The sequence below is a fragment of the Grus americana genome, chromosome 18 (genome assembly GCF_028858705.1).
Source record: "Grus americana isolate bGruAme1 chromosome 18, bGruAme1.mat, whole genome shotgun sequence".
Taxonomy (NCBI): domain Eukaryota; kingdom Metazoa; phylum Chordata; class Aves; order Gruiformes; family Gruidae; genus Grus; species Grus americana.
In genome coordinates, this window is record NC_072869.1 from 11,644,019 (window position 1) to 11,665,671 (window position 21,653).

Below are 21,653 nucleotides of genomic sequence, written 5' to 3' on the forward strand. Positions count from 1 at the left end.
CTGAAGCAAGCACAGACGGAGCAGTTCCCCAGGGCTGTTGGTGCAGCAACATCTACCCCAGCACCTGTGAACTCTTAAAGCAATTGAAAAAATCTTTTAAAAACTGGATTCATGTACGCTGGACCTTGCCTTTTCCCTTGAAGCAGCAAGGACAGAGAAAATTAACAAATCCAGGGGCAGCTTGTGCCTGCAGCCCCGGGTGGTGGCCAAGCACAGGGCAGAGGCTCTGTGCACAAGGCATGTGCTGCAGCGGGCAGGGAGGTGCCTGTCCCCATCGGCAGTGCCAAAGCCCCAGGCTGCACCGCAGGACGTGGGATGAGCTTTCTGAGCAGCATGTGCTTCAGCCAGAGGATGGGTTTCTGCATGGGCCATCCCTCCAGCCCCTCTGCTCTCCCGTCCTCGCTGGATGGGCAACTTGATGCATCTGCACCAGGACCCTAAGGCAGCCCCAGGTTTTAAGAGACGATGAGCCAAAATCTGGAGCAAAACACTGGGACTGGCCCATATCTCCAAGCACTTGGAATCTGGAGGTAGGAAAGATCTGTTAGGGCCTCCAGCACATCTGCCTGGGGCCAATGCAAGGAGACAGCTCTCTGTGAGCGCCTGGCCTTGGAGCAGGACACTGAACAGGTTCAAACCTATGAAAGGATTTGGAAACAGGGGGGTTCACTGTTCATGTGTTTCTAGATGTTCCTGAGTCAAGATTGTTCATTGCTTGCTGTAGAAGAAGCCACTGCTGGTAAAAAGCACGGGTGAAGGACCGAGGGTAGGGCTCAGTGACTTTAAGGAGAGGTCAGGAGCAGCGTCCAACCTGACTTCTGGGTCTGGTGGACTCACTTGAGCATCTCTGCAAGTACTGAATAGCAACATCAGGCTTCAAGGAGATATCTTGGTATGCAGCAGCCTGGCAAGTCAGGTGTCCTGGCAGATAACTGGGAGATAACAAGCTCCCAAAGCAAGTCTGAGATGACAACTGTGATCTATAGGTAAGATAATGATGTTTTCCAAGCCGGTGGCTGATGTTCTGTGGCCCATCTGTAGCCATATGGACTGAGAAAACCTGGTGAGGACTCAGCCCTCCAGCACTCCACCCCTTGCTCTTTTCCGAAACTCGGTTCATACATTGCATTACTCCTGCACCCACCAGCATCCATTCAAGGAGCAGTTGCCCATGGTCTCGTAGGGCCAAAGAGCTGCCTTGGCATCATGATCTGGATGGGAGAGGAAAGGTGCTGCAGAGCTGGGATGGTGATGGACACCAGCATGCTCGAGGGTAAGGTTTTGCTCAGGGCTGATTTCAGAAGCTCTTGGAGCCACCACGGTTTTGTCCTGTGGGGCAGCCCTGAGCAGGCGATGGTGACCTCTGCCAGCCCTCCTCCTCCTCTTCCTCCTCCATGAGGCTGCTTCCTTTCTTCCCCACCCATGCTGGACCACATCCATGCCTCCTGGCCATCCCTGCAGCAGGCACTGCTGTGCCCTTCCCAGGTGACATCCATAGACTTGGCTTCAAACCACAGGGAAGGATGGGAAAAGGAGCATTTGGCCCCACAGCGTGGTGAGGAAGAGGAGATACAAGCCTGGAGGCAGCTCCTGCCATGCCAGCGGACTTCTTCCCAGCAGCAGTCCGTCATGGTGCAGGGGCAGCAGAGGATGGGAGCAGCAGTCAGCCGCGATCGCATCCTCCCGGGAGGTTGAACACATTCCTCCTCGCTAAAAATCGGCTTCCAGGAAAATATCTTCACCAGGAAGTGACTACCCAGCCCTCCTGGGTTTGTTTGCTGACTGTGGGATGAGAAGTCCCCACCAGCAGAGACAGAGGGAAAAACCCGGGTGGCGATGCCAGCCCTGGCCAGGAGAGCAGGCAATGGCCAGCGGCTCCGTGCAGGCTGGCGCAGCCCAACCACAAAGTGCTTTTTGACCAAATCTTTGCGCTTTTCTCTTTTTTTTTTCCCACCATCCCTCCATGCCCTGTAAGCCACAACCCCCTGCCCATCCACCTGCCTGTCTCAGCCACGTGGCCAGTCCCAGTGGGTCTGATCTTGCTGGTATAAATTAACAGAGGGAAACCTCAAAAAAAAAAAAAAAAAATCCCAGGCAAAACTCTCCTATTTGCCTTGTAACAACCCAATTTTACCCCCTGAATTAGCAGTGGAGGAGCATCACTCTCTTTTTAAAACCACGATGTGCAAGTTGATTTCAAGCTATGGAAGGAAGCAGGCTCTGCAGCCCAGCAAGGCTTTTTTAACACGTTGCAAAATATATGGTGGTGGTTTATTTTTTTTTCAGAGTATGTCATAGATGCCAGATGCTTTCATTAAAAAAAAAAAAAAAATCCAACCCTAAGCTCTGACCGTGTATTTCCCAGTCTGGTGTGAAGGTAACAAAATGTGAAGATTAGCCAATTTTTATTTTTTGGAAACAAATCTTTCCAAAAAAGCTTAAACCTTTGACCTGCCTGGGTCCACACTGACAAAATGGAGAAAATGAATGAAAAGAAACCAGAGAGAGGTGGTTACAGGAAACTCTGCTCTAAAATACACAGTCTGTATTTTTTTGATGTCAAGGCCCCCGTCTCTTACTTTTTTCCCCTTTTATTAATGAAGTGGAAGGAGTGAAAGCTTTGGAGAAGGCTTGGCTGGCACGGCCGCAGCTGCCTTCACTGACAGCAAGTTTTCTGCCCGTAACTTTGCATCCAGGACGCGCAGTTTCCCCTGAGCCTGGTTTCAGAGCCCAAGTCTAGCGATGACTGGACTATTTTGGTGGTCAGCTGGGATCTCCAGCATCTCCCAAGGGACACGAGATGTGCAGAGATGCAGAGAGGTGCCAGGAGGAATTTTTGGAGGCAGCTAAGCTGGCTCCCCAGGGTGAATCCCCAGGGATTTAGCCACTTGTTTCTCATGAAAAAGAAGGTTTTAATTCCTTCATGGTTTTGGGGGGGCTCAGCTGTGCCCCACCACTCCCAAGCTGGCTTTGGTGCTTGGTGTTATCCTTCACCGCTCTTTCCTAGGGCAAAGCTTGGCTTTGCCTGTGCCGTGGTGACCTGCTCTCACTTTGCTGCTGTACCGAGGCTCAGGACTGTCCCTGTCACTGCATCCCCAGAAAAACGTCCCTGAGAGTGTCTATGGGGCAACCAAATGAAAGGATGTCACTGGGGATGACGGTTATTCAAGCAAGCGGTGAAGATGCCGCTCCCCTGGCTGTGGTCTCCCAGGGGCAGATGGTGACCCAGAGAGGGAGAACAAAATCAAATGAGCTGCAGCTTTCACAGCTCTGCTGCTCCAGCCGGGGCTGGTGACACCAGTTTCCAGCGAGGATGGGCTCCGGTCCAGGTCCCGAGGCCTTGGGGCTGCCTGTGGCTTGTGCCCACTCCTCCTCGTGCTTTGCAAACGGCGGCCAGCCGAGCTCTGCGGGTAATCTGGGGCTGGCTGCACCCCCCCCAGGTACCCCCATAGCACCAGGGATTTTTCTGCAGGTTCGCTCTTTTGCACCCTGCTCTGCTCCCCATCAGCCCAGGGGAGCCCTCAGTCAACCAAACGGGCAGGGAGAGCTGGGCGACGGGGGCTCAAGGGGAAGATGCTCGGTCCCAGTGAGTGCAGAGGGCTGCCCCATGAACTGCATCCCACCTCACACCGAAGCTGCTGAACTGCAAATCCCGCCCGGACGGTGCCTCACAACTCACACCCGCCCTGGTGATGCATTCAAGCGTCTCCCCACGTTATGCTTCTTTCTGAGAAAAAAAGTGGCTGAGTGGTCCCTGGGCTGTGGGAGAGGGTGGGGGGTCCCCGGTCCCCTCCTGCATCCCCCGGCACTGGGTGCTGGGCAGCGCCACCCCCGGTGCTCAGCTCTGGGGCCCATGATGCTGCCCGGCTCCTCCAGGCTTGGCTGGGAGCCTCCAGCCACAAGAAAGACCTGAAGGCTTGCTGTTGCAGATGAAAGCAGAGGGGTGGATGATTTGATGTTGGCAAAAACCAACCCCAAACCCTCGAAAAAACATGTTTGAGGGCAGCCGCGTGAAGGCTTAAATAGAAGCAGCGCCTCGCAGCATTCAGAGACCATGAGTCAGGGGCCCAAAAATCATGAGATTGCCATGAAAAGAGTGAGGCTGGAAAAAAGTATATTTTTTTGTTGTTTTTTTTATTTACTTTTGAGGTTTGTGATAAATCTCCTGATTTCAAGGTTTCTCCTGCCAAACCTGACCTAGGACTTGGCTACATGGACAAACCTATGCATCCTATGCGTTAACCTGACGGTAGGAGCTGGAGCTTTGTGGAGCTTCCAGCGATGGGGAGCATCGCTGCGCTGGCCCTGGGGAAGGATCCCACGGGACCGGCAGCAGGAGCAGAGCCGTTTGCCGGGAGAGACAAGAGGATCCTTAAGACGGACAGACGGAAAGGGGTGCTTGGGACAGTGGCTGTGGACATAGGAGTCCCAGCCTGAGCCAGCGCTTGCCAAAGGCTCGGGTCCCTTCTCGCCGCACAAGCAGAGCGGAGCCCGTGTGGATTTTACTCCAACCAGCAGCAAAAGGCGACCCCGACACCGTTCAGGTTTGGGAATGGAAAGGGCTGGATCCTCGCTGGAGCAAAGGGTTAAAATGGGATTTTTTTTTTTTTTTTTTTTTTTTACTTTTAATTCATTTGGCAGTGGCTTTGCCTGCCTCCAGTTGCCAATTTCCTACTGGTTTAATATTGGAGATTTATGACCCCTAATCCCGGCCGGCCTGGGTGCGCCTGGCCAGTCTCAGTCCCTCCCCATGGTGCTGGGGACCCTTCGCTGCCCCGGCTGGCTCCCATGGGATGCGGTTACAGGGAGGGATTGCTCAGCACCTCCCCACTCCAGGAAGGGGATTTCTCTACCTTCCAGGGCAGTGGAAGGGGCTGCGAGCCGGGATGAGCCCGGGACGGTGCTTCCCCCCCGCCTTGGGTTTTTCTGTGGATTCAGGGTTTTTTCTTCCCCCCCTCTCTTTTCATGCTGCCTTTTGAAAACACATTTTGCTTTTTTCCACCAGCCCCTGCCAAGCTCCTCTCGACAAAGGGGGTGACTAAGTGAAGTCTCCGCAAAAGGAAGAATTTTTTTTACTTTTTTTTTTTTTCCAAGAAAGGGCAAAATGAGCAGATGATCTCACCTTTCAGACAACAGTCCTGCCTCTCACCCCCATCCCCTCCCCGATGCTGCACCAGGGATACAGGGAGAGCACAGGGGCAATGGCTGGGACCACAGTGCCGGTACCCAGCAAAACACTCTGGCATCATCTGCACAGGATCGGGCCTCGCCGCAGTGCGAGGAGCTCAGGGTCAGTGGGGGGAAACGGCAGTAACGAGCTCCAGGTTTCCTTTACCGCAGCTGCCCGTCCCACTCGGAGGGACCACACCGTGAGACAGCAGGAAAAGCCCCAAAGATCAGCCTGAAATGGCGGCAGCTGAGCGAGCGAGGGATGCTCCTGCATCACCTGCACCAGCATCACCTGCTCTAATAAAATAATCCCCTCTTCTTTTGGGCCATGGGGGAATCTCCATCCCCAGCAGGGCTCAGCAGGGATCCCCCCTTATCCTCCCTGGGCTAATTTTAACTGTCCCAAACCCAGCGAACCCCCTCCTCTACCCCTGGTTTGCTGGGAGCTGAGTGACCCCTGCACTCCACCAGACAGCCAAAATAAACCCCCAAAAAAGCTCTCCTGCTTCTGTTCTTGCCTGCCCCCTCCTCCTGAAATCTCCCAGCCCGCCCTCCCCGCGCTCTGTTTCACTCCAAATATTTGCACCAAAACCCATCTCACAGGAAGGAGCCCAATTTAAAATAAAAAGGAAAAGAAAAAAACCCCACAAACCCAACAAAAACAAACAGATAAGAAAAATAAATAAGGGAAAATATCCCCTTTGAATCACTGAATGAAACGGGGAGCTAAAAAGCCCCATTGAGAAGCGCGGGGCGGATGATAGCTTCCCGATTGAGCCGGCGGGAGAAGTAACTCTGTTCAAGCTAATTAGGACCTTTTAGGACATTCAGCCCAGCGATGCCAGCGTAACGGTAAGGAAAAGAGCCTCCTAATTGGCTTCCTGCTGGGGTGTCAGGCCCAAAGTCTTTATTATCCCTCCCTGCACCTTTTCAACCCTTTCTTCCCTCCCTGGCCCCACCGAAAGCCCGAGCTGCCCCGGCACGGCCAGGCTGTGCTGCGGCATCGCTTGCCCTGCTGCTTCGGCAGCCTGGTTCGCCCTTCAAAAAACAAATTTGCTGCGGCTGCGGGGCTGGTTGGGGCCGTGAGGCTTCTTGGGGACACCCCCCCCCCCCAGGGCTAGGAGGGATTGGGTGGGAGCACCCTGGTTCCCGCGCTGGGACAGCCTGTGCCTGCTCGCCCTGAACCAGCCCCGGCAAACGGCTTTGGCTCACTTGTGCTTTTGCAGAAGTTATGCTGCATGATAAAGGAGAAAAGAAAAGCTCTTCCCAGCACCCCTGTTCTGTGCTCTGGGGGTTTCTCCTGCCCCAGACAGCTCTTGAGCTGCCCTCATCTCCCTGGGGTCTGCTGAAGCCCACGTTACAGCCTCAAACAAAACCAAGCGTGAGTTTTCACCCAACACCCCAAGAAACGTCTCCCTGACGAGATCAGATGAACCAAGGAGTGAAACCACGCTGGGGCTGCTCCTCGAGCAAAGCCCACCTGCTGCCACCACCAAAACCACACAAGCCATAGGGAAAGATGACGCTGCTCGGCTGGAAGCGTGTTTCACGGGGGATGCACGTGCCTTTTGCTCCTCCCTACCACCCTCCAAACCCCCGGGGCCAATTTGGATCATGACAGGTCCAAGTTTCCTGCACTCAAGTGGCTGCTTTCTCCCCTCTTCAGAGAGCAAACGCTCCAGCACGACCTCAGCCCTTAGGAGATGCTGGAGAAGCTGAGTAGGAAAATGAAGGGATGCATGTGCCACATGCAGGAAATGCATTTGTACCTTATTAGCCAGCAGAGAATCCACCCACGAGAAACCCACGGCTTTAATAGCCTGGTGCTCAGCCCCGCTCCCGTCTTTAATAACCTCACGTTCTAGCAGTGACTTGCTCATGTGCAATTTCTCCAAGGGAAAAGGCATCCTTTGGACCTTCCCAACATCTGATGAACCTCCGGCAGCTCCTACGAGCATGGCCAGACCTCGGCGTGGCCTCGCTGGATGGGGACCACACGTGTGCCCCAGCCCTGGCAGCTCGTCCTTGCCAAGGGATGCTCTCTGCAACGACTTTGCCATGTGGGTAATGGAAGAATAAACAGGCATGTAAATAAAACATGTCCCTCCAAGCCCTATTCCTTCCCCTGAGCTCGCGGGGAGGTGCCAGAGCACGAAGTCAGCGCGGAGCATCCCTTGGCCGGCCCTGCTGGGAAGAGCCTTGTCCAGGGACGGGCTGTTAAATGGGAATTCGTTCTGCTCTCACAAACACTTCCCAGACATGCTGAGCTGCTGCTGTGAGCATGTTCGAAGGAGGGAGGAGGTATCATCTCCACTCCTGGATGCTTTGATGCAAATGGGATGGGAGGTTTTTTCCCTTGATAGTTTGGTGAAAATACATATACATACATATATACACACACACAGAGATACATAGATATTTTACATATTCCTTTAGTGCGGGGGGGAAGGGCTAGCAGACGCCGGGGCGGCCACAGCCCCCGCAGATGCTAAAGCCTCTGCCACAGCACCTTGTAATTCCCTGGCTGTTCCCAAGTTTGCAGGCTCAGCTCAAAGCCAGGCTCACCCGCACACAGCCTGCTCCCCATCCCCGGGTCAAACCCAAAGGCTCATGTTTGGTCCCTCCTGCGGATGCTTTGCTCCCCCTCACTACAGTCTATGGGGGGGTGAGATAATTTCCAGCCCCTACATATGTTTAGCAGCATTTCTAAACACTGCCGGCACTGAGCCCTGTATTTAACCAGCTCTACCTGATTTTTCTGGCCAGTCCCATTCCTGATGCTTGGTTCATCCCAACAGGTGGGCACGGCTGGTGTAGGAGAGTGATCCTCTGGGCAGGCAGGACCGAAGCGGAGCCATCCCTCCCCACCTGCCTGTGCCGGAGCGGCTCCGTGCCGGCGGCAATGGCTGACCCAGGGTGGAGAGGGGCTGCTGAGCCCCGGGGAGGGCTCCAAGGGGTGACTTGGAGTGGCCTGAAGTAACTCCCCTCCCAGGGTCACCCTGGACACCTCCTGCACGGACACACTGGTGACCACGTTGGGAATGGACCCGCATTAAAAATAATCCCGGGAGCAGAGAGGTGGGGGTGGGAGCTCGGGACGTGCCCGCTCCAAGCCACTGCTCCGAGCTGGAGCTGTGGAGGGATGCTCAGGACCTCGAGTACCAGCAAGGATGGGGATCCCACAGCCTCCCTGGCTTCTCCCAGGGCTGCATCACCCTTCGAACTTGCCTGGGAATTACAGGGGGGATGGATCCAGATGATGGGAACCGCCTGCTGCTCGTCCTCACAGCAAAGCGCAAGTTTTAAAAGCTGCTGCATGTAACAGCACAGTGAGAAGGGACAGGGTACGGTGTCACTGTACCCCAGAAGACACCGTGGGATGAGGACACTATGGACCTTGATTTGGGGGTTGTCTCAGCATCTGCAGGGAAACTCCTCTTTTCCAACTAACACATTGCATCGCTGCTCCGCCAAGCATCGCTACCCAGGGCTTCCTCTCCAAACCCAGCAAAAACCATACCCCAAATCGCTCCCGCCCCAGCACGGGCAGCTGCGATGAAGCAGAGCTGGGCTGCCTGTCCTCGGCCGGCAGCCTGCCCCTGGGCTGGGTGGGCTTGGGGACACCCCGGGAGGGAGACGGTCCTGCTCTGCGTCCCTTTGCAACCTGCCCTCCCTGGGAAGCAGCGCAGAGAGCGGAGACTCACCGTAGTCTTTCTTACAGTACTTCTTCATGTTGATCTTCAGTTTCCCCTTGGAGGCTTTGCAGTATGAGTCACAATCTGCACAGGAGAGAGGGGGAGGGCAAGAAAACATTAACAAAACAAATTAGCCTTAAAATGAATAAAAGGCTGGGGGAAGGGGAGGGGACGGCTCAAAGCTGCAGCCTGCCATGAATAAGCAGCGTGCCTGTGATATCCATCTGCCAGGCCCCGATTGGGTCATCTAAGGGGGCATTCAGAAAACCCTTCCTTTCTAAAGAAAGCTTTTCACAAAGGAAACCGTCCTCCCGCCCGCCTCCCCCAGCCCGGCTTCCCTGGGCCGCCTCTGTCTTCCTGGGAGACCCCGGGGCCTCCCTTATTGTGCCACCCAGAGCTTTTGAGAGCCACACAAATTCCCCCTGTTCTCCAGCTCCCAACTGGAGCCTGCCCGGAGCCCACAGAGGCCCCATTGTCACCCCTAACCCGGGCCGGTGTCAGCCTTTGGCATTCATTGCCGAGAGATTCGGGCTGGGGTCACCCTCCGACAATGCGGGTCAGAGAGGAAATTAGCAGCCCATGAAGCATTAGCAAAGCCTTTTGGTGTCCACTCTACTGAAGTGTGCAAATAAAATACCCCAGTAGGAACATTTCATTTCTAATGGGCCCCCACTGCTGGGACACGCTGGCTTTGCTCGGGCGACGCAGCGGCCGGTGCGGCGGGCAGGCAGGAGTGCTGGCACGGCAGCCTGGCAGCACCGCCGGGGCTGGAACCGGGCCACGATCCCGGGCGGCTGCGGGGATGCTGAGCCCTGCTCCGGTAGCTGCCGCTCCCCAGGGACCTGCTCCCGCGCAGGATGCGGCTGGATGGCGTCACGCGGTGGGATGACATCGTGCAGTCGGTGCCCTGCAGCGCTGCTGGGAAGAGCCTGGTGGCACCACGGCCAGGCAACGCCATTGTGGCTGGAGATGTGCCACCCCACGCCAGAATTGGGGCTGGCTCTTGGACGTGCACGTCCCATGTCCCCTCAGCACCCATGGGTGCTAGAGAGAGGCCACCAGCACCACGGAAAACCCACATTTGGGGGAAAATGGGACACATCTGGCTGCAGCAGCAGGCCTTGGTACAGTGATAGTCCTGAGACATCTCCACCTCTCCCAACTGCCCATCCTGAGGAGAATGTTGGAGACCAGGTGTGAAAACCTGCTGAAATGACACGGCAAGGCCCCGGGGCTCTGTGAGCCAGGTGGGACGCTGGGACGGTGGGGGACACTGCTGGTACCCCACGGCCAGCGGACACGGGGTGCCCATATCCTGCCCCAGGCCACGTTGGCAGTGCCAGACCAGAACCACGCTTGCCCATGCAACACCCCATACCCTCCAGTGGAACATGACCTGAAGCCCTGGGAGAGAAGCTGTGCAGCATCCCCCTCCATGTCCCTTTTAGCACAGCCGTGTCACACACCAGGGCGCCATGTGCCACAGCCTCAGCGGGACTTGAGGGCCCGTTGCTTGTGAATGAGAGAGCGAGCAGGTAGTTCCTTCTTAGAGAAGCTGACACTAAGCAGGCTGGGAGGGGAAACTGAGGCATAGAGTTGGGAGGTAGCTGCACAGCCATAGCAGCTGCAGCATTTCCTGGAGATGATAGCTCTCTTTGCAGTTCTGCTGTGTATGCAGGGGCCGTGGTACGAAGTCTGCTTTGGGACAGGGCCATGTTGGTGGAGGTGGTCTCCAGCGGTGGATGCTCAGAGCCAGCCCAGGCAAGGAGGGCACTGAGTTCTGCAGACACGGTGTGCTGCGTGCTCTGCGCCCTCTCAGCCCACCAGCCTCAGTACAGGAGGTGTCCCTGGAGTGGGAGGTGGGTTCAGAAACATGGGGAGCTTCCTCAGGTGGAGAGGAGGTGGTCCAGGAAGTCTCCTGGACCCCAAATCCAACTCTCCCCATTGGCAGCAGAGCCAAACCCAGCCTGAGCCAACAGCAGCTTCTTTTTCAGCTTGGGTGGGGGAACCAAGAAGAGAATAAAACCCAGAGACCTGAACACCCCCACATCCCAAGATCATCAGGTACCACCTGAGTACCAATACCTCTGATCCATGAGTGCCCCAGCCCCTCTCAACATGGCCAGGCAGAGTCACCTCATCCCAGCACCATCCTCCTGCCCCATTGCTGCCTGCTGCTCCCATTCCTCAGGGGAGCACCCACAGTACTCCATGGCTTCACGCTCACTCAGTGTGACCTCGCCAGGGCCAAAAGTGAAAGCTATGATAGGAAGAGTCCCGGCTGAGATCTCTGTCCAGCTACAACCCAGCCAAAGCCCTTAGAAATGCAGGAGCTGAGCTGATGAGTGAGGGGTTCCAGCAGCTGATGCCTCCTCTTTGCTTTTCTCATCTAACACGACCCTGAACACTAAGTAAAACTTGAAATGCACCGAGTGGATATTCCATAAGAACTATAGTTCAGATGATGGAGATTTGCTAGCAAAGTCCCAGCCATGCCTACATGGCAGAATGCCACCATGCAGTGGGATATGGCTGCCTGGTGTCACCGAGCCCAGGGAATGGAAATATTCCTGATCCAGCTCACTGGTAAGATGTTCCTGGCCATAAACATTGAAGGAAAAGTCTATAAGGGAAATGAATGTGCATGCAGTGACCTAAAAGCCCAGCGATGCTTTCCCTCACCTGCTCAGTGGAGCAGGGGACTGACAAGAGACAGGCCATGGGGCTGCTTCGCTGGGCAGCTGGCACGATTCTGCTCAGCTGCAGATTGCTGATGTTTTCAGGACACTAACATCGTTATGATAAACATGATGATGCATGTCCTCTGGCACAAAAATCCTGGAGCTCTACAGACATTTATCACCGCTGTTACACCTCAGCCCCTATGCCGTAGCTGAGCTGGAGAAGAGGCTGATGCAAGGGCAGGCAGGGAGCAAGCGCCTGAGCAGGGACAACGCTTGGGAGCTCTGCCTGCAGATCTAAGTCAGACAAACAGATGCTGGCGAGCAGCTGGCTCTGAGCACTAGTGATGGGCAGGGGTGGACAGCAGCTCCCACCTGCATGCCCTATGGCTTGGCCCCCGGATCTGCAAGGGGGTCTCCACCAGCCAGGCTGGCAGAGCCCACTGAGAGCAGATCCTCCTCCAGCGCCACAGCACTGCTTCTGGGCTCCAGCCCCAAGAAACAGCAATCTGATAGAAACCATTGCTCTGGACTTCTGTCCAGACCATTCACAAGAACAACCCCAAGTCCCTTCAGCAACCTCTCCCCACAGAAACATCCCTAACCACATCTGAGCTTCCCAATCCTTACACTGCTGCCATGACATTTCCACTCTGCCTGACATTACAGACCTGCTAGAACCCCCTCCCAGCACTGTTTCCCAGCCAGGGGGGCCGTGGGGTGACAGGACATCACCCAGCTGCCCCCACAGCCCTGCAGGACACCCCATCCCCACAGCCTCTGCTTGCTCCCGGGGTGCAAACCCAGAACCAGGCTTGCAGCTCAAGACACCCAGCTACAGCCCAGGTCTGACCCTGCTTTTACTAACACAACTCTTGTCCCGCCTTCCTTTTCTCTTTCTTTTTCTCCCAACCCCACAGGCTGTGCCGGAGCCTCAGCTAGTTTAAATTGAACTTGATGTGGCCAGAGCCAGCTGGTGTAAATCAGTGTAAATCACCAGATGCCAGTGCTGATTTACATGGGTGGGGGTTTTGCCCTAGTTCATTTCCTTTGTCTCCTGGGTGACTCGGAGGTCCTCCAGGGCCTCTTTGGGAGGGCAAATGAAATTTCTCAGAGCAAAGCATTGAGTTTGTGTTTGCTGGTAAGCAGTGCTACATCCTTGGGGTGATGCTGCAAGATCACTGCTTGCTTAGGGAAAGTGCATGGATATTATTTCAATGTTGCCTAATGCCTAGGAAAAAAACCTGCTTTTGTCTATCAAGTGACATTTCAGCAGTTTAGGCTCTGGGGGAAGGTTTGCTGAGCTGCCAGTTCCCTGATAGAGGGTGACAGCAGAGCCAAGCTCAAAGGCTGGGGAAGGGATGGGAGGAAGGGGCAGCAGGATGAAATGGGAGGAGAGGATTGATTTGGAGCCTGCAGTGCTCTAAACACTGTTTCAGGGACTCGTGCATGTGTACAGGAGATATGCATGTGATGTGGGACTTGCAGAATTTGTCACCAAATTCTTCTCTTACAAACCTACAGAGGCCCCAGGCACATGTTGTTTGTCCTGGTGGTACGAGAAGCTTCCCGTCCCTGTTGCCCATCTCCGTGAGCCTGCAGAAGATCAGCCTGGGGTAACCTGCCTGTGGAAGGTCATGCCAGAGTCTGACCAAAAGTCCAGGCTGAGAATAAAAGGAGGCTGCCTGAAGAAGTGAAGCTCCCTTTGGGATGGGGAGCTAAGTGTCCAGGTCCTGTCCACCCAGGGCCTATAGGCGTGATGGGGTGGACACTGCTTGGTTCTGCCCTACAGGACTGGTGGATGGGGTCAGCCCCAGCTTTCTGCCCCATTGTGTTGTACACAGGTGTCCCCTGCACACGGGGGTGCAGAACAAGGGTTGGTCCTCACCCCGGTGCTGTCCTGCCCTGCTCCTCCTCCTGAGCAGACCTGCCCTCTCAGCCTGCCTGGCCCAGGGCAGGGCTTGCTGACCCTGAAACCTCTCCGAGTCCCTCCTAGCCTGCATTTGACATGGCCATCCCCCTTCTGAAGGTCTCAAACACCCCTGGCTACAGCACCATGGTGCAGGAGAAATGGAGTGGTGATAGCCAAACGCCCTCCTCCCCCTGCTCCCAGCACTTTCCTCCCTGAGTTTGCTCAGCTGCACAAATATTTCAGTGCAAATCCCCATTTCAGAGATGCAAACCCAAAGCACAACCAGATTCTAGGGCTTTTTTTTTTTTTTTTTTCATAACAGCATCCTAAAGCGCTGTGACCCGCGGGGGGACATCCTACACCTCCCTGCCAGCTCCTCCGGGCTGGGAGCAACCGGCCGCTTCCCTGCGGGAAAGTACAAACTTTCTGCGTTTCCTGGATAAACAGAGCGGGAGGGATCTGGGAAGAGGCGGTTGGCGCTACTTGTTCACAGAGGGCTGGGAGCAGGTGGCGGGCGGCTGTTTCGTGTCCATCGCAGCTTAGTAAAGCGTGTCAGCATAGCATTCAGCAGCTTTGCAGCTCAGCCCATCCCCTTGATATAACTAATTCTCTGGCTGAGCAAAGAGTTTTCACAGCTAAACACCTTCTTTATTTTGCCTTTTTTTTTTCCCCAAAAAGTTGCCTTTTTTTTTTAAAACCTCTTCATTTGTGAGGGTTGTTTGAGCTGGGCTGGGGCTGCTAGCATGAGACTGAAAGCTGTGGGAAGCTGGGGCCCTCATCACCCCATGCTTTGCTAACGCACCCCACTCCTGCCGGAGCACTGATGCTTTTGGGGTTGGGCAGGACGGAGGTGCCAGCAGCTGGAGCTTGGGGTGCTGAGCGGCATTCCTGAGAAGATGCTGTGCGAGACTGCGTCTTGCTGTGCTTGCAGTTCTGAAATGAGCTTTAAGCCTTTGCGAAAGCCACATGTCGGTAACGGAAATTAAAGGCCTCTTGATTCTGACATGATAGAACGATTAAAGCCACATTTCTTGGCCTGGGTACCTAACTCGAAATGCAGATATAAGGCTTAGATCCCCAAGGGGATTCGGATTTCTAATCCCAATTTATGCAGCTAAATTCCTATTGATTTCCCCCAGGTAGGGCTCTAAATACCTTTGTGGGCTGAGATCCAAAGTGGAGGTGTCGTGGCTTAGAAGGGGAGACCCAGCCTTGACAGTTTGGCCTCAACATTTCAGCAGGTTGAGGTGCTTGCCTGGTTTCTCTCTGCATGCTCCCGAGGGGCTGCGCTTCTTGCTGGGGCTCTGCGGGTGGGAGTCTGCCCGTCCCCATCTCCCATTTGCACAGGGTGGGATGTGCAACAAAACCAAGCCACAAAATTAAGGTGTGGGTCCAAATGTCAAATCCTAAATCCGTGAGCCCATTGCTGGAGAGAGCAGGGCTGAGAAAACGGGAGTGGGGTTCTGCTTGGGGTCGCAGATACCCCAGAGCTGGCCAGTTCAGAACAATGGGGTTGTTTTGATTTCCTCCCATGCAAGACAATCATGATGAACAGCTTTCACCTTCTTTCCTTTTTCCCTTCCTCCCCAGCATTATCAGTCAGGAATCCTCCATCGGGCACTGCTTGCAGGCTGCAGCACCCCTGCACGGAGCCAGCGCATGAGCTGTCCCCTCGACAGGGCAGAGGTGACCGTGGGGGAATGCAGCAGCATCCAGGTCCCCACCGGCTCCAGGCAAATTTGTGCTTGGAAAGGCTGGCTCCAGTGCAGAACAGCTAAACCTCTCTCTGCAGGCATCCCCAAAACTCTGCTCCAGCACTTGCTGCTGCTTCTGGCTGTCTAACAGCTCCTGAAGTTGCGGGGGGGGGGGGCTCTCCCCCCACCTGAGGGATGTGACTTTTGGCTCGGTGCTGCAAAACCAGCACGAGTGCCCATGGGGAGAAAGGTGAATGTCTTGCTGCTGCATTTTTGTGATCTCTGGCATCACAGTGATGCTGAAGATGGACCCAAGCAAACCCTCCCTTTGACAGGAGTCAAGGAATCCCAGCTCTCAGCGGTGGTCCATGCCCAGACCTCACAGCTGAGCCAACAGCGCTCTGAAGCAAAGCCCCAGTGTGGGTGCTGTCTGCATCAAGATGTTTCCTGAGCCCATCCAGAAACCGCAAAACTATTCCAGGTGCTCCAAAGAACTGCTACAGCCTGTCATCCTGTGGGATGTACCGGACAACATGTTCATCAGCCTACAACTCCACGGGTCTGCAGAGCTTCATGCTGCCTCATCCCCATGGGGCTGCATGCTCCTCCAGGCTGTTCGGACTGCAGAAATAAATCTCCAACCCCCTTTACAGGCAGCAACCCGACATCTTCAGCTTGTGGTTGGGAGCACGGAGGAAAAGCACATGGAGCAGAAGGGGTGCACGTGGGGGGAGCCAGCCTTTGGGGAGGGCAGGGACAGAAACGTTGTGCCTCTGCTCTGTGGTTGAGCATGGGCTCAGCTGGGTGCTTCATGTGCCCAAACTGGGCATGAGAACATTTCTGTAAGGCATCTCAAAGGCAGTTGGAAGCCATGTTCTCAGGCGATGCGGGGGGATAAAATGCAACCCACCACTGCCCAGCACCAAGACAGGAGATGATGTCCCCATGCCAGGGTTGCCCTGCAGCAGTTATGGCAGGGTTGCCTTTGGCTCTTGGACTTCTGGACATTTCCCCAGATGACCATGAAATCCTTTTTTGCTTCCCAGAACACTGAAGCTGCCCCTTGCTTCCATCCCAAAGAATTATTTTAACATCTCCTCCATCAGCCTCGGCAAATGACTGTTAGAGTCATTTCGGACAGTGCCAGCTCTGCTGGCCAAACATACCTGCTCCAAGCTTCTAGCTCCTGGCCTTTGCTGACCACCTGTCCCAAGGGAGGGGATGCTTTGGAGCAGCCCTCTCCTTGCACAGGGAGCACGGATGGGCTTCTCCCTGGGGGATGAGCAGCAGGGGCTGCAATGTATCTGGCTTGCAGAGCGCACGTTGACTGCAAGGGATTGATGCTGTAATTTAATTTGGGCTGGACTCCAGTGGGAGTCTTTGTCTCAGAGCAGGCTTCTTTAGTATAAAAGCAAACTTAAGGCAGAGAATCCCTCCCAGGTTATTCAGTTTAGCAGTGGGATTGCTTCTCCTGCACACCCGGCAGCCTCCCTTCCCCGCTCCGGCAGTTGAACGGAGCAGGGGAATCTGTTCTAAGTTGGCTCTTCTTCCCCCAGCACTGGCAATGACCCAGCTATTGTGCATGATGCCTTTTGCAAATATAACATGCAAATTAGTGCTCTTCATTTTGGAGCTGGCTGCAGGACAGCGGGTGCCTCTGGCTGGGTGGCCTCAGCCATCTCTCCAGCATGGCTGGGAGCTGGTACGAGGAGGCACTACATCTGCAAGCTTTGGACCTGGGCTGAGCTGAAACTGGGCTGCTCAAGCCATGCAGGCTGTGTGATCTGCAGAACGGTCCCCAGGCTTGAAATGGTCCCCTTTGCAGCCTGTGGACAGCGATCCTGAGGGGCTGGATCTGCTCCCAGAGGGTCTGCGCAAAGTCCTGGTGCAAAGCAAGCCTCTGGCATGGGGTTGCATTTAACCATGTGGCCGTGTGACTTTTTGTTGTCTGTCCTTGGTCACCTCCTAAGCTGCCCCAGGGCAGTTGGCCTTGGCGCAGCAGTCCCTACAGCATATTGTGGGAAAATGAGCTGGCAGCTCCTTGTCCCATCAGCTGATACCCAGCCCCATCAGCTCCTGGGGCAGCCCCGGGGAGGCTCTGTGACCAGTCTGCTCTACATGTAAAGGTGGAGGCACCGAAGCATCTTCTGGTCTCCAAAGCAGTCTCAGGAGTGCTTTGCACCAGCACACATGTGCATGGGGCGCTGGGGCCAGCCCTGCCCCATAACGAGCACAGCCACTGCGGCAGGAAAAGTGTGGTGAGTTATTGTCACTTTTTTTTTTTTGGTGCTCTGTAGACCCTGACATTTCCCTGGGACCCTATTGAAACCCCTGGCAATAGCTACACAAAATCTTTCTCTGCAGGACAGCCCCAGGACTCCCTGGGACCACCTGGCAGGAGTATCCTGACCCCTGCCTGCAACTCTGCCTGCAGCCCTGCCTGCCCTGTACTGCACACCAACGCGTTGCTGGCTGCAAAGGATCCTCACAAGACAGCACGTTTCAAAAACATCCTCGGGCAGCGGCCAGGCTGCTCTGTGCCTGGACCGGGGACTTGCTGCGTGGTGCTGGGGGAAAAGGGGCTGAACCCCACCCGTGCCCCAGGCCAGGCAGCCCCTGCAAGGGGGGAGCCAGGTCCGCAGCCCCGCAGGCATCTCCGGCGAGGATAACTGCCATTAACCTCTCCCTTGGAACAAGAAGGTGCAAATGAGCCCACAGTAGCCTCCTTTCTTCTGCCTGAACAAGATTGATTGAAAAACAAATTGGCGCAAATAAAGCATGTAATTAGATTAAAGCCTCTCGCCCCGAGCGGGTGGAAAGCGGCGGCCGGGCGATTCGCAGGAGTCCGCAGCCCCTTCCCGCCTCCGCGGCATCCAGCACGGCTCGGGGGGCGGCTGGCACCGGCGGGGCCACCAGCACCCCGCAGGATGCGGCCAGGAGCTGCCCTTGCCGGGGCCGGTCATGCTCAGCCACCCCGTTGGGAGCCCTGGCCCGCTGCGGCCCCCGGCAGCTGCTCCGGGCACGGTTCAGGTGCTGCCCGGGCACACGCGTAGCCCTGCCAGTTTGGTCCGGCCCTGGGACCCCTGGCTGCTGCATTCCGGGGGAGGGGGGGAACCACCCCCAGACGCCACCTGAGCCCCACTGCGGGTCGGGGCGAGTTTGCTCTCTGCTGCTTTAGCTGTCTGCTGCCAGTTTTGGGATGGGAGGGAATGGGGCTGAGCAGTTTTTGGTGTTCAGGGATGTGGGTGCCCACAGCAGCCATGGCCTCGTGAGTATCCCGGTTTTTCCTGGATATATAGGGAGTGAGCAGGCAGGCTACGGCCACCAGTAACACATTGGGGACAGCCCAGCTGTGGCAGACACGAAAGCACTGGAAAACACGAATATGGGAGATTTATGGTGCATCTGCCCCCGCCTGTGCACCCTCCTCGCCCCTCTCCCAGGGGCAGCCGGGGCTGGCAGCATGTTTCCTACCCACTTCCCGCTGACCCCCAGGAGATATGGGGGTGCGGGGTGCCAGCCCCAACAGCGCTTCATCCCCACCCAGCACTTCCCCGCTGCAAACGTGTCCCCAGCCTCTGACCGCTGACAAACTCCAGGGCTGCCGCTCCCAGCACCCGCGGGGACACAGCCCTGCTGAGAGCCGCAGTCTACATGATTAAATACGTTAATAGGAAACCATCTGTCTTCGGGAGCGTTGGCCACCCTATAAATTCCCGACCTGACAGCAGCTCCCCAGCTGAGCGGGCGCTGCACGGGACGCGGGGGCAGGATGTAACCAGAGCTGGGGCAAATCAGACTTTCCGCTCCAGGGAAACACGGCAATGGAGAGCTGATGCTGGGGGCAAGCGCTTTGTTTTGCCAAGGGGAAGCATCATATGGAAATGTCCCAGGAAGGGGAGAGAATCAGTTCATTTAGCTTCAAAATCATCATTATTTTTTTTTTAAGATGGGTTTTTCAGTGATGCTGGGCTTGCAAGTCCTTGCCCTGAAGCTTGTGGCTTGGCTATGGTGCCCAGGGCTTGTGGGCACCCAGGTCCCCCCAGTGTCAGAAGGGCAGTCCCCAAGGTGGCAGCATCCCAGAATTGGGATGGAGGGATGCAGGGATGGAAGGATATGGGGATAAAGGGATGTGGGAATGGAGAGATGAAGGGATATGGGGATGCAGAAGACCTTGTGATGGGATTATAAGAGCATGATGCAGTTGTGCGTGAAGCTTATCTGCATTTCAGCAGAAGTTTTGTGGTGGGTTTTTTGTTGTGGTTTTTGGTTTTTTTCCCTCTCCCTGACTTTCTGAAATATTTTGAAGTGACTAGAAGTTTCCTCACTTGAAGCCCCTCACCCCTATTGTGCTCACAGCCATTCACTGTGGATCACCATGAGAAACCTCTTTTCAGGAGGGAGCTGGATGCTGCGGCTGATCAATCAGTCAATCAATCACACAGTCAATCCATCACCTTGCTTACAGCCTGAGACAAGCAAGAGAATACCCATGCAGGGGTGAATTAATTACTCATTTGGATGGGTACAAAGCTGGAGACCCCCAGACTGAGCCCAGATTTACACCAGGGTGACTGAAATGAGAATTTTGCCTCCCAATTGTACTGCAGGCAGCTGTGAAGACCTTTATTCCCATCCTGTGGGATGCTCCCAGCTCTCCACAGAGTTCAGGCTCACTGCTAGCGCTTCCTCAGAGCGAAGAGCTGTGATTTTTCTGTCCATCAGTGCAAAGTCCCCCTGGCCATGTCCCATCTCCGGCTCTGGGAGCATCCTCACCAGGACAGAGCCAGCACGGGCTCTGCCCGCAGCCTGGCAGCTCCTCCCCAGCCCAGCCGGCAGCTGGGAGCCCTTTGGGCAGGAGACAAGCGCTGCCCAGCCCCGTGCCTGTCAGGCCAGTCCCTTGTGCTGCTGATCCCCCTCCAGATGTGTGAGCACTAACAACACAAGTGTGCACACGCATGCACACACTCCTTTTCATTGAATGTCAGTGCTGGGTGATTACCAAGAAACATTGCCACTGCAAATCTGAAAAAAACTAAGGCTAGACGGTACTCTGCCTGCAATTCTACAGAATTAAAACTTTGTGATTTCCTTTGTTGGTCTGGAGCCAAATCTAGTTTGAAATCAGACACCTCCTCAGGCTTTTCCTTCTTAATACACATTGTCAATAAAATGTCTTTTGATACTCCCTTTCATGTTAAACTTGCAAGGTGCTCCTTAAGTTGTTTTTTTGGTGTATTTTTTTTTTTTAGTTTGCCTCTGATAAAGGAGATCTGCCCAAGGATCAGCCTTCCACAGGAGCTTGTGCTCCCTCTGCTCGGTGGAGAGCATTCCTCCCTCCACCAGGCAGGGTGCCTGTGCAGGGCAGCACCCTGGGGAGCACAGCGCCCGGCTGGGCCAGCCGCCCCAGGACTGGCAGGAGGCTGGAGGAGGTTGGGTGGCTGTGCCGTGCCCAGCAGCTGAGGCTCGTAGCCAGCCAGTCCAGCCGAGCAGAGAGCTGGACCTGCTGGGGTGACCGTGCTTGGGGCTGTCCATCTGTGATTTGGGAGGGTTGCAATGTTCAACGCATGTTGGCAGGGTTGGCTTGGGACCACCTCTAAGGCAAAACCATGGTACAGGGGAAGACTCCAACATAACCATCGCCCTGTGGGGGCCAAGGCCATAGGAGCCAGGGGGTGATGGGGTTTCAAGGGACATCTCCCCGGCCCCTCTGACACAGATGCCACCCTGCAAACACAACGACCATGGTACAAAACAGGTGCAGAGCTGCTCCCTTCCCTCCCTGCTTGCTCAGTGCTCTGGGAAGGAGGGAAGATGTGAACTTCAGTGTGGGGTGGGACTTCCTTCCTCCAGCCCTCCAAGAGCCCATCCAAGAGCCATGCTCACATACCTGTGCCCCAGCATAGAGTGATGAGCCAGGTTCTCACTGGCCAAGCCAACAGCACCCATTGCATTTTCCCCTGCAGGTCCAACACCACTGACTTCACCCAGGGATGGAGCTGGCCCAGAGGTTTAGATAAGTATTCAGGAAGGGGCTGGGGAGCAGTGTTTTGGCCCTACATCCCGTCCTGACTGGAGGCACTGCGCAATGCCAATGGCCCGTCCCCACGCTGTCATTTTCCACGCAAGCGTTGCACCCCTTGCAGATGTTGTGGAGGCAGCTGGCAGCTCACATGACGTTGAGTCCTTGTTTCCAGCTGCTGCAGCTCATTAAAAGCAGCTACGGTACATTTAATCCTTTCCTAATGTCACTTTTCTGTTGAAGCTGTTGCTGCAGTGATGATCACAGTGTTTATGTGATCATGAGCGGGGGGAGAGTGGTCCACAGCTTCAGCTTGGGAGTGGAGATATGAAGCCAAAAAGACCACGTTCCCACAGGGATGCATAGGTACAAGCTGTCCAGGAGGCTGGAAATAAGGAGATGGCTCCCAGCTGCCCAAGCCATGAAATTCCAGCACAGCCCTCACACCTGTGGCAGGAGCAAGTGATTTAGCTCATCTTC

At 55.4% G+C, this 21,653-nt stretch overlaps 1 protein-coding gene across 2 annotated transcripts in view; it reads right to left on the reverse strand.

Moving 5' to 3' along the window:
* NTN1 (netrin 1) overlaps positions 1-21,653 on the reverse strand; it is a 108,365-nt gene that overhangs the window by 4,452 nt on the left and 82,260 nt on the right. For both annotated transcript variants that reach the window (XM_054846857.1, XM_054846856.1), the window contains one exon: positions 8,874-8,948. In XM_054846857.1, coding sequence (XP_054702832.1) covers positions 8,874-8,948 — 75 coding nt within the window. The remainder of the gene's footprint in view (positions 1-8,873; positions 8,949-21,653) is intronic.